The following is an 18,031-nucleotide window of genomic DNA, read 5'->3' as shown; positions in this document are numbered from 1 at the left end:
AGAGTCTCACTTTGTTGCCCGGGCTAGAGTGAGTGCCGTGGCATCAGCCTAGCTCACAGCAACCTCAAACTCCTGGGCTTAAGCGATCCTACTGCCTCAGCCTCCCGAGTAGCTGGGACTACAGGCATGTGCCACCATGCCCGGCTAATTTTTTCTATATATATTTTTAGTTGTCCAGATAATTTGTTTGTATTTTTAGTAGAGACGGGGTCTCGCTCAGGCTGGTCTCGAACTCCTGACCTCGAGCGATCCACCCGCCTCGGCCTCCCAGAGTGCTAGGATTACAGGCGTGAGCCACCGCGCCCGGCCCAGGTCCTGCTTTTGAGTACATTTTACAATATAGCCAATTTAGTCAATCCCTATCCTTCCTCTTTCAAGGCCAAACTCAATTCTCTCCTCTGTATGGCCTTTTCTGACCATTTTTCTCATCTCCTGCAGCGAACTTTCTTAAATCGGAACAGATCCTATTGCTAGTACTGGTTGGCTGACAATAACAAGTTGCCTTAAACCATTTCTTGCACTACTCTGTCCTTTGAGAGCAAAAGCCCTTTTGTATCCCTCAAATGCCTAGCACAATCTCAGGCACAGAGCATGCACAAAATGCTAAAATACTGATAGTTGAATGAAGGTTGAAGGAAGCAAGAGTGAGCCAATAATATACTTGCTTTCCACTAGGCTATTTCAAAGGCATAAAACTGGTCATGAATGTAACTAAAAGCTTAAGGAATCAGGTGCTCAAAGAAGGTTTTGCCTAAATTGCCACTTTGTACTCTAGATATTCAGGGCTCTAGAAAATCTTCTGCAAAAGTCTGCTATGAAGCCTTCTCTTGACTGTAAAGAAGTTGGAGCTGATATAAATCAGTATGTCATAGCATTTGTAAACCAAAACAAACAGTGAATAGCCTAAGAGGAATTCAAGATCCTCAATGAACATTTTTAAAGGTCTAATGGCTTTGGAGTAAACGTAAGAGGCAGTATTCAAAGCAGCTAAGCTAGTGATTCTTAAAATGTTGGAGGGGGGAGTCAAAGACTGGTTGAGAATCTTAGGAAAGATGGACCCTCTTTAAGGAAAAAGAACAGACATACGCATAATTTTATACACAATTTCAGGTTGTGTACTAACTCTGTAAAGCCTATTTATTCTTGGGCCTTACGTTAAGAACCACCTGTGAATTAATATTATTCCAAGAAATTTTATGGTAGACCTCTTGTATGTGGATGCATCTCTAACATGATGTAACCAATAATAACAGAAATTCTGTTTCCTAATTTGAAAACAAGAATAGAGGAGATGGAGAAGAGTTTAGGGTAGGACAGGATAGAGAGAAGAATCTTCTCAGAAAGCTCTTCTATTTCAGCATAAGGTAGCATTGCCTCATCAAGACATGGTATCTTCAAAGCATCTAAACCCAAGATTTAGCTTGGGGTCAAGAGTTTTTCTTAAATAGTTACCATACACATTTATTTAGTACAGACAAAATGGTCATTGGGATTTATCTATGAAATATAGGTTGTGTAACAACTATCCTCCTAGGGGAATGAAAATCAGGGTGCAGGCCACTGGTGAGGGAGGGGCTGAAGACCAGAATTTAGGAAGGCTTAAGGGAGATTGATGTGCTGAGGTTGCACTACTTGTGGTCTCCATTAAAAAAGGAGAGAGCAAGAGGATATGAAGACAACTGGAACAAGAGAAAAAGTAGCCCTAGGAATGGAAGGAATCAAAGTAGATTCAAAGTTCCTTAAGCGAGAAACCACTTAGGCTGCTATGCATTCTAAATCTTCTGGCTCCTTAGCTTCATTTTTTTGGGAATCCATATTTCTTGATGATCAAGTTTGTCTGAGAATATAAAATGATTTTATTAGGTAGGATGGATGCTTATCAACAAGCCAGATAGAGAGAGAAAGGAGCTAAATCTCAGTTGAGGGTGGGCAAGGGCCCTGAAAGACAATTTTAAAAGATGTACTACAAACAAGCCAAACCCAATAGGGAATAAACTGGGAGAAGTTTCACAGTTCTTGGAAAAGCAAGTTGTATCTTCCCCATTATCTGTATTTATAAAGATATGTCAAACACAAAAACAGGTCAAAATGCCCTTACCCAATGCCATTTATAAAATTTAACTCAAAGTGGACTAACAATCTAAACATAAGAGCTAAAACTTAACTCTTAGAAGAAACATAGAGGAAAAGCTTCCTGACACTGGATTTTGCTTCATGACATTTGGATTTCTTGGCAATAACAAAAATAGACAAATTGTACTTCATTAAAATTTTAAAAATCTTGTGAATAAAGGATACTATCAACAGAGTAAAAAGATAACCCACAGAATGGGAAAAATATTTGCAAATCACATATCTAATGAGGAATTAATATCCAGAATATATAAAGAATTCCTAAGACTCAATAACAAAAAAACAAACCACCCAATTTAAAAATGGGTAAAGGACTTGAATAGACATTTCTCCAAAGAAGATATACAAATGGCCAATAAACACACTAAAAGATGTTCAACATATTATTAGGGAAATGCAAATAAAAAACAATGAAATACCACTTCACACCCATTAGGATGGCTATTATAAACAACCAAAACAAAACAGAAAACAACAAATGTTGGCAAGCATGTGGAGAAACTGGGTGTAAAACGGTGCAGCCACTTTGAGAAATAGTCTGGAGTTCCTCAAAATATTAAACATAGAATTATCATTATGATTCAGCAATTCCCCTTTTGGATATATATAGAAAAAGCAGGGACTCCAACATATATATTTGTACACCAGTGTTCACAGCAACATTATTCACAATATCCAAAAAGGTGGAAACAATCCACATGTCCATAGACAGATGAATGTATAAACAAAATGTGGTATTTACATACAAAGGAATATCATTCAGTCTTAAAAAGACTTAAAACTTCTGATACATGCCACAATACTTGAATACATTATGCTAAAGGAAATAAGCCAGTTACAAAAGTTCAAATACTATAGGATTCCACTAAGGTACCTAGAATAGTCAAATTCATAGACACAGGGAGTAAAATAGCGGTTACAAAGGGTTAGAGGGAGAGGGAATGGGGAGTTATGGTTTAATGCTGCAGTCCCCAACCCCTGGGCCGCAGCCCAGTTCCAGTCCATGGCCTATTAGGAAATGGGTCTCGAATCACTGCCTGAGCTCCACACCACCTGCCCCAACCCACGACACCCCACCACCCCACTCAAGTCCGTGGAAACCGGTCCCTGGTTACCAAAAAGGTTGGGGACTGCTGGTTTAATGGATAAAGAATTTCAGTACTGGCCGGGCACGGTGGCTCACGCCTGTAATCCTAGCACTCTGGGAGGCCGAGGCGGGTGGATCGCTCGAGGTCAGGAGTTCGAGACCAGCCTGAGCGAGACCCCGTCTCTACTAAAAATAGAAATAAAAATTATCTGGACAACTAAAAATATATATAGAAAAAATTAGCCGGGCATGGTGGCGCATGCCTGTAGTCCCAGCTACTCGGGAGGCAGGAGGATCGCTTGAGCCCAGGAGTTTGAGGTTGCTGTGAGCTAGGCTGACGCCACAGCACTCACTCTAGCCCGGGCAACAAAGTGAGACTCTGTCTCAAAAAAAAAAAAAAAAAAAGAATTTCAGTATGGAACGATGAGATGGACAGTGGTGATGGTTGTACAACATTGTAAATGTACTTTAATGCCACCAAATTGTACACTTAAAAATGGTTAAAATGTAAACTTTATGTTGTGTATATTCTATCACAGACACAAAAAAAGAGTCAAAGTGAACAAGCTTCACCATTAACTCCAGACACATACAACACCCACATAGACACTATAAAAATGCATGCAGTTTATTACGCCAGAAAATGCATGCCTATTCAGTCACACTGAAAGTTATTAACTGATTAAAAACCTTTGCCCTCCATGAAGCCAGTGAGAATTAACAGAAAAATGTCATCTACCTTCTGGATCTCTGAAAAGAAACCCCAGTGTGAGAGGCTGGGCTTTGTTTAATATGCAATAATGGATTTACAAGCATCACCTTGAAATGCCTCAAACAGAGGCTAGAATGTATCTGGGGGTTGTCAGAATTCAAGAATTCACAAATCCTTGCCAGAAGAAAATTGAAGGCTGGGCAAGCAGATCTACCAAAGAGCCCTGTCTTGTCTGCTAATTTACTAAGTGCTATAAATTCTAGTTAACCCTATCCATGGTTTTTAGGTTTTATTTTAGGAGTGCTGTAGAATCTACTGAGGATTAAGTTCCTAATTTTTTTTTCTACTCAGTATACTACTAACAACTGCAGGGCCCTACTGCATCCCCTAAAGCTAGCTCTTTGGGAAACTGTGAATACTCTTAACATTAAGTGACATTAACATTCATAAGTGAAGGGAAAAAAGTGCTCGAACACATGTTGGAGATTAAGAAGGCAGTCAAATACCTCTGATACCACTGAGAATAAACCAAGTGCACCACAATGCTGTCATTCAGCACCCTTCAAAGTCAGTTAGGGAAGAGAGGCAACAATTATTTTGAGGGCCGTTTTGAAAATGGTCCCAGAACAGTATCACCCTCCCCCAGTCCTCCATGTGAAAAGGATTAAGAGAGGTAATGAGTACACAAAAACTCTCTGAGAGCAGGACTATACTTTATTATTCACCACTGATCCCCACTACCTAGCAGCACATCTTCTATTATAGCAGAAATATAATTATTTATTGACCAAGTAAATAAAGCTGCATGACTTGCTATCCCTTTCCCCATTCTCTTATAGGTACTCTCTCCAAAGAAATCGCCTCATCTCTGGCTTGTGGACTCTTTTTGAGAGGCACTTTCATCACTTCATTTAACTTTGAAAGAAGTTGAAGGAGGCTGAGGACACGTGCTTGCTAATCATCCTTTTACAGATTGCCTCATGAGCCAGAAAAGGATTTTTATTATTGGTCTATGGCAGCTACTGCTGGAGAAAGATTTCAGCCTGACCTTCCCAAGCTGCTGGGGGATGAATACTGCACGTGGCTAACAGTGCAAATGTGTGTCTTCCTTTTTTTTCCTTAAAAAAAAAAGCCTTTAGACTAACGGGAGCTCACTGTGGTAGGAAAGTCACCCCTTCTCTCACTATACACAACACAAGATGTTGAGTTCTTCTGAATAAAAATGATATAGTAAAATTGATCTGAACTGGTCCAATAGGAAAAAGGTAGCATCACAAAGCACCTCACAGACAGCACCAGCATCAAAGAACAGGACTCAGGACTGCTCCATAGGCAGAGAGGAAAAAGAAAATGAAAGCCATTTATAAAAGCAGTTTTAAATGTGAGGATGGATTCTCACAGCTGGCCTCATGAAAGAGAACAAATATGTCAAAGGGAACAACTGATAGATTAATAGAGTCCTAACCATCTGGCTGAGGAAAAGAGCCACTGGTGGGAACACTGAGAAGCTTGTCTGTTAGGAAAAAGGCTTGCTTGGTGTCTCACTGGGCAACTGAATAGCTTTTGGGAACATTGGAACACATGGTCATACCATAGCTGGCTGGCTGGGTCTGTCAGCAAGAAGCTCAAAGAACAGTTGCAATGATGCATTGGTAAAAGAGGGCATGCATGTCTTCTTATTGGCTTGGAGTCTATACCCTGGCCCCTCCAACAGGGAGGAAAGGAAAGGAATCATGTGAATAGGATGTCTTATTTTGTGCTTTTAAAAGCAGGACTCAAGAGTCTCATTCTGAAACATCAAGTTCAATCCCATGCCATGCTAACACCCCATCTGTACTTTTATATAATGCAGAGCTGAGTGCAGACACTTTAGGAGAAGGGGAAATCAGGCCAGATTCAAGGAAAACAAACACACAAGGCTATCTGCATCTCTAACTCAGTCCATATCATAGAAAAACCTCTTCAGAAATAACTGTTCAAGGCAAAGTGAACTCAATTACTAAGGAAAATTTGTCCCAATGAGGGCTCAAAGTTTTAATGAGCCAAACAGCTTCAAATTAAGCTGAACTCAGGGTTTTTCTAATTGGCAGTTTCATTCATTTCTAAGTTCTTATTTTCAAAGATCAAAATGATTCTCTGACTAAAATTTTAAAAAAGAAATGCTTTATGCTCACTCTAAAACAATAATTCACCAGATTTTCACCTATATATCTTTCATATAATTAAACCCTTCAGATGGCACTAATGCAGAAGGCATTACTCTCTGTGAAAAGTACTATCAACCAATCCTGTACTAATTTCTCTCAGCACCCTAGCTCTTGCCACCCCTGCTAAAAGCTCAGTTACAGAATCCCCCTGCCACCAAAGAGAAGGCAACTGCTTGGTCCTAGCCACCACCTAGGTCTGGGGAGAGTAGTGGCTTACCTGCTCCTCTGACAGCTGGGATATGTGATTCACAGCAGCGTAGGACTCAATTTTGGGGTTAAAGTGGTTGATGATGGCTCTGAAACAAAGAATTAACATTAATATGATGCCAGATGGAAGAAGAGGGTAAATCTGTTAAAAATAAGGATTGAGTACCCTTCTGGTTTAGAGTACTACAGCATGGGAACAATTATAATAGGGTAACTGTTCTCTTATTGAACATGAGGAGGTCACAAATGGGGGTAAATTGATAACTCTGAAATGGGAAACGTTTAATGATTTATCAGACAGAGAAAAGAAGCAAGCACCTCTGTTCTGCAAATGAACTAAGGGAAAAAACCCACAAACAAACAAACAAAATCAAGAGTCCTCCAGACAAGAAACAGGACCCAGGGGGATGTCCACTAGGGGGCCCCGGTGCTTCAATCAGAAAGAAAAGTAGTCTGCTCTAACTTGGGAGAACAGGGTACTCAGTAAAGCTGGGCCACCCATGTTGGCTAAATACAGTCTCTGAAGAGGCTTAGCTTCATCAAAGCCTAGAAGCCACCTTCATACTTGTTAGTAAATTGTTTCAAACCAAAATTTTATTTCCAGCTGTTCAAACCAAAATCTGAGTATAATTTTCAAATAGTCCCTCTCCATCACTAGCTCACATCCAACCAAGGTCAAATCTACCTCTCAAAAATCTCTAAAATAAGCTGGGTAAAAATGGCATGTGCCTATCTAGCTACTCAGGAGGCTGAGGTGGGAGGATAGCTTGAGCTCAGGAGTTCAAGGCTGCAATGTGCTATGATCATGCCTGTGAATAGCCACTGCACTCCAGCCTAAGCAACACAGACTCCTGATTTAAAAAAAAAAAAAAAAAATCTCTGGAATCTGAAATAAATAAATTTCCCTAAAACCAATGCCTTGGTATAGGTCTTTGTTGTTTCTTGCCTGGTGTAGCAGAAAGAGCAAAGGTTTTAGATCAGCGTTTCACATGAGTCCATACTGATACAAATAAATAATTAAATAAATGAGAAGAGACATCTTTCTTATAGAACAACTTCAAGTAGTATACGCAGATACTTCTCCCTATAGGAAGTGACATTTAATTCCCACTGTCACTGAGGATGGGCTAGATTCAATGACTTATTCCAAAGAATAGAGTAGCAAATGGGAACAATGGTAACTTTACAGTAAAGAAACATGGCAAACACTACCTTAACCAAATGATGGTGCTTAACATTTCCAGTGATATCATGTGGATGTCATGTGATCCTGGGTATATTCTTATGAGAAGGGCATTCTATCTCTGTTGTATTCTTCCAAAAACCCATAATCCCAGTCTAATCATAAGAAAGACATTAGACAAACCCAGACTGGGGACATTCTACAGGATACCTGACCAGTACTCTTTCATACAGTAAATGTCATGAAAAACAAGACTTAAGAAATTGTCACAGATCAGAGGACATCTGGGAGACATGACAATGAAAAGCAGTATGGTACCTTGGACTGGATCCTGAATAGAAAGAGCATATTAATGGATAAACTGGTAACATCTAAATAAAATATGGAATTTAGTTAATAGTAATGTATTAATGTCAGTTTCTGAATGTTGATAAATATACCATAGTACATTAAGATGGGGAAACTAGGCTGAGAGTGTGTAGGAACTCTGTGAATTATTGCACTGTTTCTATAAATCTAAAATTATTCTAAAATAAAAAGTTTATTAAAACATATATGTATATGATATAGCATAACAAATCAATATTTTCTTTTATACCTTATTGATAGTAAAGAATTATAGAACCATTTAATCTAATTCAAGTAATAAAAACATAAGACAGAAACTTTAAAAAAAAATCATGGTTTGGAATTCTGGTTTGACCACTTGTTATTATGACTGATTTTTGACAAGCTATTCTCATCAGAGGAAAAAAATGGGAATAATGAGATAGACAGACTTAGCACAGTACCTGGGAATACTACATTGTTGACATACAATAAGTGTCACAATTGTGAGAAAATACATTTTTGTTGTTTGAGCCACCTAGTCTTTGACATTTTGTTATGGGAGCCTGAGCAGACTAACATACAGATGTTCTACTCTCCATAAGAACCCTGGCATTTGGGCAAAGCAACTGCAAATCCAGAGTCAGTCTTTATTTTTTATTTATTTATTTATTTATTTTTTGAGATAGGGTCTCACTCTGTTGCCAAGGCTAGACTGCTGTGGCATCAGCCTAGCTCACAGCAACCTCAAACTCCTGGGCTCAAGCAATCTTCCTGCCTCAGCCTCCCAAGTAGCTGGGTCTACAGTCATATGCCCATGGCCGGCTAATTTTTTCTATATACTTTTAGTTGTCCAGCTAATTTCTTTCTATTTTCAGTAGAGACTGGGTCTCGCTCTTGCTCAGGCTAATCTCCAACTCCTGAGTTCAAATGATCCTCCCACCTCGGCCTCCCAGAGTGCTAGGATTACAGGCGTGAGCCACTGCATCCAGCCCAGAGTCAGTCTTCAACAAAGTAGTAGAGCAGACAAGTCGGCATCTCATGCTGCAGTGACTTCCTCTCTTTGTACCATTTACATTGTGTTACTGTTTCCTTCTCTTCTGTAAGTGGATCACTCTGAAATTCCAAGCTACACAAGTTCCAATTATTAATACAAATCCCACAAATGTAGCCACATAGGTTACATGTTTCTCAGGCAAAGTGGACCTGGTGGTGGCAGGAGGAAAACAAGCTCACTGACTATGGTGAGAACAGTTTAACTCCTGGTAATATGCATGATATCCTTAAATTAAGAATCCTGCATTGCATTTGGCAAAGGATGTCAACTTTTGGCTGCTGGAATAGTATGTTAGGGGTAGAGTTAGCAGGTGAGAAGGAAGGTTCTCTTATTCTCAACAACCTTGACTATTTTTTCTTTTAACAAAAGCTGGAGCTGCTCATGTTATTGAGAGAGAGAGAGGTACAACCAACCAGCAATAGGAAAAGGATTTTAAAAAATACAAGTAATAAGGACAAAGGAAAGGGAAAGGAGTACTAAGGTAGAACTTAGTGGGAAAAGGGAATAATTTCTAACCAAACCTCCAGCTTTCCTGAAACTGGATCTAGAAACTCTATGAGAGCGGGGACCAAATTTATTCTGCTTACCAAAAAATACCCAGGACTTTAGCAAAATGCTTGGCACACTGATTCAATTTTTTTTTTTTTTTAAGATGAGGTCTTCCTATATTGCCCAGGCTGGCCTTGAACTCCAGGACTCAAGTGATCCTCCAGCCTCAGCCTCCCAAGTAGCTGGCACTATAGGCACACGCCACTGTGCTCTGCCCTGATTCAATTTTAAAAACTGAATGAACGAATAAATGAAAGTCTAGGAAGATTTTGTCCAGTCTCACCACAAGTAAGCTTCTGTACTTCTGGAGATCCATGACCATGAGCTATTCTCCCAAAGTATGAAAATAACAAAAATATTTTACCCCTATTCCAGGAGAAAAGGTGACTCAGACATGAACAGCTGTCCTCCAAAGAAGGAACCCAAGTTGTCACTGAAGACAATAAAGCTTTCTCTTCCTCTTAAGTCAAACCATGAAGCTAGAAGAAAGCTTTCTGGTATTTCTTATTAAAGAAATCTAATATCTTCTAAAAGTAAGCCTAAGTTTTGTTTGTTTGTTTTGGGGTGGGGAGGATGAGGTGAGGAGTGGGGGAGAGTGTTATATGGGCCTCCCAATGCCACTGAATTAAAAAGCCCCAAAGGGGAAGGGAAAAAGAAACAGACAACGTCATAGTAAAGGGAAATTGGTAAAGCCAGCCACAGTGAGGGATGGCTTTGTGCCCAATGCATCTCTAAGGGCAGCAATCTGGGCCACCCTCCAATGCAACTGTCAACTTCTGACTGCTGAAGACAGAGGTCACCTATACAGACTGAAGCAAAATGAAGTAGACGGATAGAACAGCAAGGCTGAGCAGCAAACTGGCTGGGGATTTCTTGGTCCATTTTTAACTTACTCTCTCTTGCTCAAGACTCTGTAAAGCAGCTCTCTTTTCCTGTGCTGAGTGGTTGATGGCTGCGACACATAGTTAATGCCCAACTTATCCAAAATAAGCATGGAAATGTTACCTTAACAATGTAGGCAATATAGCTTAAGAGAAAATGTGGATTCTTCTTCATATCCAATATAAATCTAAAGCAAATCCTCCACAATGCAATTTCTCACAATCTTACCTATCTCCCATGGACAGAAGCATCTAAGAGTTTTTTATGAAACAATAAATAAATAATAGTTTCATCCAGAAGTTCAGAACATGGTGATGGTTTCATTACTAAGAGACCTGAAGGAAGCAGACTGTCTCTAAAAGCTGCTGTGTAAATCCTTCAGCCAGAAAGGGGACAAACAGGCAAAGGTTGTTTATAGGAAGAGTTTCTGTAGCTCTTATTCCAAGGAAGGAGGAAACATAACTGGTATACTCAACATGGTGTATATGAGAAGATTCTCAAATATTTCACCCTAAAATTATTACTATAAGGCTACCAGATTTACATTAAAGAGTCTTTATGGGTGAATATCTGAAGCTTAGTAAAAATTTTGGATTTTAAGCATCAACCTCATAAGGTAGCTATAACCTTGTATTTTCAAATGCTTGCTAAATATTTACAGCTGGATGTCTTCCTTTCATTTACCTAGCTTTCTTCGCATGGAATGGTATTTCTCTTCACCACTAAAAAGCCTAAGTCTTACTTTTCCTTGAAGACCCAGTTAAAATACCATTGCTTCCCGGTACAACATGGTACACATAATAGAAAAAAACCAAGGCTTTAGAGGAAGTAGACCTGAGTTAAAATCCTGATTCCTCCACTTATTAACTATATGACTTTGGGCAAGAGATCAACCTTTCTGAATACCAGTTTTTTTATCTGGTTGGATTTAATTTCCAAAGCATTCCTCTGTGTTTTCCTATATACCATCTAACTTGCCCTAAAGGGAATTATTTTTAAAGCGGTCTCTTTTTTCCTAGGCCAGTCCAGTAATATACTACAGAGTATATTCTCAGGTATCTGGGGATAAAAAACAAGAAGACCATCACATCTATAATTGCTTCTACCTGGAAAACACTCAAATATACAGGTAAAAGACTGGCTTCTGAGAAGGGGTAAAGGTATGACGGAATGGTATGTGACAGTCATTAAAATGGTTCATCTGAGGTTGAGTTATTTAATTTTAAACTAATATTTCTTTTCACCTTCAGAATTGCCTCACAGACTCCCATTTCATGCAGTAATAAGCTTCCTTCTTCATGGAGTCAATGAATCTTCAGCCCATCCAATTCAACAACAAAAAAAGCAATTTCCCTTGATGCCTGTTAACAACAGTACATTACAAGCCTCAGAGACTCTGTTGATTAACATTAAACAAAATAAAACCTCAAATAAGAATACTTCCTAACCTTTTCACTTTGAAACTATCTAATCAAAATGTCAGCAACTGACCTGTTAGGACTATCCCTGTAACTTACTCCCTAAGTATTAGGTCTTAATCTTTTCATGCCAATTATTCCCCTTCTTAAACTACTGTCCCTGTCACCATTCTCTTCAGGACCACAGACACGAAAATGGAACCTTACTATATAGAAGGCATTTTGACAACCAACAGGAAGGATGAGCTACTGGCTAGTGCATATAGTTGCTTACCTTACCCAATGAGCCAATTATGTAAATTGGCCTAAGTAATTACTAAAGAGAATGATTTATTTGTGCACATAAATTAATTGGTTGAAGGGAGTGGAAAAGAGTATGTATCTTTGACTACACCTTAGTAACCCTCATATTTTAACCTGGTAATGATTTGAGTCAGCATTTCTCTTGATTTCTAGGTGAGAAACACGTGAATAACCAGGTAGGTTATTCACCCACTGACTACATTCTCATCAAAGCTCTGCATTAGGCAGGTGAAGGTTGACAATTCATTAAGCTAGAGGGAAACAGAAGAGGGTTAATGTATATGAAATGTACATGTACACAGCCTGAGGGGCATTTGCCTCATTTTCTAAAGCTGTGTGCATGACTACACATTTTGGCAGTTTGGGCTTTCTACCTTGATGCATGACTTTGCCCAGTGTAGGTTTACACCTCATCACCTGCTGGAAATTAAGCAATTGGTTATAGCTACTTTGCTTGAAAAATGAGTTAATTTCTAGTTACTGTTGCCCTATACCATAGATTTAAGCCAAGTAAGATGCCATGGATTTTAAACTTTGGCTAAATTATTTCCTCTAGCACTGCCATAAGAGAGAAATGGAATTTATTTCTGCTTTAGGCATCAGCCTGATATTTTTTCACTGTTTCCACAATCACAATGCATGTAAACGAGGCAGAATGAGCCACAGGAGTTGAAAAAAACCACAAAAGTCAAATGGACCATCCACATTTCCATAAAAGGCATCACTTAATTCATTCCGCTTAGAAATTGTCTATTTTTTATTAAATCTTTCTCTCAATAAATGAAAAGAGGCTCCAAAACTTTTATAAAGTTAAATACCTACAAGATTAACCTATCCCTGCTCAGATTCATTACTCTGTGCTTCAGATTCCCTTCCTCTGTCTCTAGCAGCAGGTCAGAAGTTACTACTGGCAGTGCTGCTGTGACTACACAATGAAAACCTTTAATAACCTTTAGAATTGGTTTGGCCCTCCGTTTCCTATCTCTAGAAGTAAGACCCCTCTACACTCTCAGAAACACCTAGAAGATATAAAGGAGCAAAATAGGCCATGAGAAAATATATATTAGATTTTCTGTCCCTCTTCAGGACACAAGAAAATCCTAATGCGTACCTAGAAGAAATTTTGAAGCAGTGGAGATCAGGTCAAAAACCCAAGACATGAAATAACTTTAATTAATGATGAACATTCCAATCCCTTGAATACGAATCAAGAACTTTAAAAAAAAACTGGCATGAGACAAAAACCTGAAATATTTTAATTACATCTCATTCCCATTAGCCCAATTAATCAATTTATTGTAAGACATTTACTTTTTAAGCATGGGGAGGGTAGGAGGACAGAAAAATGAGCAACTGACTAATCTAGGCTTCTTTTCCCATCACTTCAAAATAAAGGTAAATTATTTTACCTTTGTATCACACGCTAGACTGGGGAGGGAGAGAGATATTCTGTGAATCCTATACCAGTTAGAGAAAAAGAGGCATATGGATCCCAAACTAAACTGAAAGAGCCATACATAAACCTTAATGGTGGAAAAGGAGGAATAAGGGTCTCATGTACAAAAAGAGGAAGAAGGCTGCCAAGATTTCCAAGCGGTCCGGTGTGGGCCACATGGATCCCATACTAGATAGAAGCGGTCCTGATGTTCATGCACAGGAGAGATGAGACGGTGGGCCATATGGATCATGTCCCGGTTTCAAGTACTCCAGGAAAAGAATGAAATTAAAAGACACGGAAACAGGTTTATACTCCATCCCAGAGGGACCTTTTAGAACTCCTCAGGAAAGGCAATCAGTGAGTCTGCCAAAGTAATTAAGCAAGCAAATACTTACCATAAAGCCCACATCAGTTAAGTGAACAGAGATGAATCTTATTACAGTCCACTGTCAGCTCTGAGCCTGCAGGTGCTAACCACTGGGATACAGCATTCCTCGGTCCTGGCTGCTCGCCCACCCACTGTGACAGAGAGCTAGGCCCTTCTCATCAGCTCTGAAAAAGCAGGCTGCTTTCACCTGCTCTGGCAGTGACTTATGTTGCCATCGGATAGATCCTAACACAGGTGGCTTCCTGTAAGAAGCTATGAGGTAGATACCGAAGGCATATGGTGAGGTTGGCTACAGAAGGGAGCCTTGAGAGGACAGGTGTGGGAGAAATGGGAGCTGGGTAGCAGTTCTGTTAGTGAGGTAAAGAGAATGGGATAGTTTAGTAAATCAAGAAATAAAAAAATAAGTAAAGAATAAACAAGCTGCCCAAAGCATTGACCCATTCTGCCTAAGTGAAGTTGATAGTATCTCTCTCCCTCTCTCTCTTCTGAAAACCACAAAAGTTAAAACTTCATTGCAATCAATACACTTTCTTCTTGGGCAGAGAAATATTACTGAGGAATGTTGCTTTTCCAATGTTAATGACAACCTCAATATCAGCTGTATTAATAATGAGTTTGCATCAAAGCTAACGGGTCAGATATTCTCAACCTAACCAGTAGCTATTATTTAACAAAATCTTTCTTTCTGCAAATAATTTTGAGACTCAAAATGAAAGCCCCAAACAGACTAAATGCCAACCTACTAAGTCAGAGACCCAGAAAGCTTTTTTTTTTTTGGAGAAATAGTCTCCTCTGTTGCCCTGAATAGAGTGCCATGGCGCTAGCCTAGCTCACAGCAACCTCAAACTCCTGGGCTCAAGCGATTTTCCTGCCTCAGCCTTCCGAGTAACTGACACTACAGGCATTGTGCCAAGACACCCAGCTAATTTTTCTGTTTTTAGTAGAGATGGGGTCTCCCTCTTGCTCAGGCTGGTCTTGAACTCCCGAGCTCAAGCGATCCTCCCGCCTCGGCCTCCCAGAGTGATAGGATTACAGGCATGAGCCACTGGGCCTGGCCCCCAGAAAGCTTTTATTCAACAGAAATGCTCACAAGGGGAAGACTGTAAGAGTAGCCATTCAAAAATCATATAACATTTAAAAAACTAATCAAAGACCACATGTCTATCACTCAGAGGAGTAGATATGAATAGACAGAAGTAGGTAGGCCCGTGTGTCCAGAAACCAGTAAATCTCTAACTTATTATAGAGAGGAGATCCTAAAGACATTGCTAGGAGACAGACATGACCAGCCAATTGAAGAAATGCCACGGACTGGGCTTGTGACTGAAACTGACACTGGGGGTTTCCCAGCACATGGACACACAGGCACTCATACATCTGTGCTTCTTTCTGGGCCTAGAACAAGAGCAAACAAGAAGCCAGTAGAAAGTGATTTGCAACCTTACTTTCTACCACAGCTCTTTGTTTGCAACAGGGCCTGCGGTTTCCTTACATTCAAAGGCATTGAGAGGTAGGAAAAGGAGGGGAAACTACATGACTACTACTCAAAACCAAGCAGTGCTGCCCAGGAGAGGACTTAATGGGAAGATAAATTTGGGGCCCAGTTCTTTGACAGCACCTCCAGTAATAGCTAGTAAAGCAGGGGGTGAAAGCCAAATACCAAACATTCATCAAAATAGTACAACAAGATGAAGGTCTTTAGGGGAGAGTCTGTGAAATTCCAGAGTAAGAAAATGAAGCCCATGCGGGGGGGTGAGGCGGTTGGCTCTGGCAGATTGTCACTACAGGAGGCTAGGTATAATTGTTTTATGCTCACAGAGAGATTATTGGCAGCTTTCTCTTCAGTATGCCAGAAAGAGTGGTAGATTTTTCCCCTCCTGAAAAGGTGATGCTACCAAAAGGAGAAATTTAGTTTTGAAGTGAATACAGAACTTTGTTTACACTATAAGCACCATTTTAGAAAGAGAGAATGTCTATATTTTCTCCTCTTCTCTTACTCTGCAAATTGATTGCTTTCTCGTATAGTCAAGGAATATTCTGTCCCCAGAAAAAAGTTCTATGTTATCTGAAGTTAACGGTTTATCAGCACTACCCATGACTCTTGATCATTCAGGCTGTGAGACAAACATCCAAATACCTACTATGTGCAGGCACTGTGCTAGGCAATGGGGGAGGTGAATAAAATATGATTCAAAATATCAGGGAGCTTGTAGATGGAAGAGATACGTATCACAGATACACAATTTCATTACGGGCTAAAACAGACAAAAAGTAGACAAGGGGTATCATGGGAGCATAGAGGAGGGGTAGTTAGCCCATGCTGTGGGCTTCAAAAGGGCATCCCTGAAGGAGATGGTACTTGAGTAGAGTCTTGAAATATGAATTAGTTTACAAGACCAGTGCTCTAATCCCTGAGCTATGGAGCCCTCGCCTATGAATTAGTTTAATCAGGCAAGGAAGGTGAGAATGTGCTGGCACACTTTATTATAGAGACTAATACCCAACTTTTAATAAATCAAATGAAAGAAACCTTACTAGTTAAACCAGGTTCACGCATTCAATAAACAATCAAAGAGAAGAGGTATATTAAATAGTTTCCTTTCCATTTTAAATTTTTTCCAGCTAACGGGGAGCAGGACAACTTTTGTGAAAGCCACAAGACCTCTGCCTGTTGGGGCCCTGTTTACACCTGTTTGCTCAGTGCTGACTCAAAGATGCTCATGGAGATGGGCTAGGGCAGGTTCTGTACCTCCTCTCCCCTAAATTAAATGTAAATACAAAGCAATTTTCTCAGTTGAAGTTAAGCCATTCAGGCTCATATGGCAGTGGATGGATCTCAGCTATGCTGTGCTCACCCTCTGCAGTGTGTCATCTCCAGCTGGTGATGCAGCTGCTTCACTTAAAGCCACTGAAGTCTTTAGTCTCTGATCTCCACCAAACCACACAGAGGAGACTAAATGGCTCTGCTTTGCAGCTGCCTGTTATTTATAAGAGTGTCCTTGGTTCTCTTTTGGCTTATAAGATAATAATATACATTTGGGAAGGTCTTCAGTGAGAAACACAAAGAAGAAACTTTAACCCCATGAAAAGCCTGAGAAAACAACTTACTGCCAAGAGCAGTAAGGCATCCAAACACCTACACCAGTGTCACATGAAACAGCATCAGAACACACAGAGATTCCTTCCACAAGGCCTCTAGCTTACATAAATGACAACAACCCACCACTCAGCCAATGAGGAGGTTTTCTTTTAAGACATCACTTATAATTCAGTGAATCTGCAAAGATAAAAATAGCATTAATTGCTTTGACTTGTTACTTAAAGAAAAACAATGCACAATGCTATCAATAATTCACTTCAAAGTGGCTTTAGTTGTTTCAAACACCCATTTTGGAAAATTAAAACCTTTTAGCTGTCCTCTTGTTACTCTGGAGGGAACTGGAAGTCAGTAAATTCTGCTATGTTGAGATAAACAATTCAGTTCATCACTGAGAAAGGGGACTTTCTGGTAACAATTCCAAAGCATACTTCCTGGCTATACTAGGTTAATCCAGGAACTGTCAAGACTATATTTCCTCTTGTCTATTAGCATCTGAAGCAGACATTTATAATGGGGCACCACAGACACAATGAGGGAGCACAACCAGTGGGGAAGTCCTTCAAGCACTTCTTAGGCATCTCAATATCCATTTCCCTAGCTTAGGGCCTGAGGTCAGGTGATGATTCCCAAAGACAGTGATGGCAATATAAAGGCCTTGGAAGATGAAACCATTCATTCCAGCTATCCATTCGTTCATTCAATATGTATTGTACTATACTGCACTGTGCTGGGGCAGAGATTACAGAAGTAAAAAAGGTCATGGTCCCTGTCCTTAGAAGCTCACCACTTAGTGATGGACAGACATGTAAACAATCACACCACAATGTGATAAACGCTCTAAGAGAGAAATGTACAAAGTCCTGTGGCAATGCAGGTGTGCATTGTCCTGCCTCAAAGAATTCAGGAAACTTTCAAGGAAGGTTACATCTAAGCTAGATTTTGAAACATAAACAAGATTTTGGTACGTGAAAAGAGGAGTGGGAAGACATTCTACGTAAAAGCATGTGCACAGAGGTATGGCATTTGAGACTCTGTGACCA

General features: G+C 39.8%; 1 protein-coding gene across 6 annotated transcripts in view; it reads right to left on the bottom strand.

The window, feature by feature from the left end:
- The window catches only part of ARMH3 (armadillo like helical domain containing 3), a 151,554-nt gene that overhangs the window by 26,547 nt on the left and 106,976 nt on the right, over positions 1-18,031 (bottom strand). For all 6 annotated transcript variants that reach the window (XR_006739258.1, XM_045568546.1, XM_045568549.1 and 3 more), the window contains one exon: positions 6,357-6,435. Coding sequence is in view for 5 of the 6 variants with exons in the window: in XM_045568546.1 (XP_045424502.1) it covers positions 6,357-6,435 (79 nt within the window). In the remaining variant the exon portion in view is untranslated. The remainder of the gene's footprint in view (positions 1-6,356; positions 6,436-18,031) is intronic.

Source organism: Lemur catta, chromosome 14 (genome assembly GCF_020740605.2).
Source record: "Lemur catta isolate mLemCat1 chromosome 14, mLemCat1.pri, whole genome shotgun sequence".
NCBI classification, from domain to species: Eukaryota; Metazoa; Chordata; class Mammalia; order Primates; family Lemuridae; genus Lemur; species Lemur catta.
The sequence above is the reverse complement of the archived record's forward strand: the minus strand, read 5'-3'. Positions and strand labels throughout refer to the sequence as shown.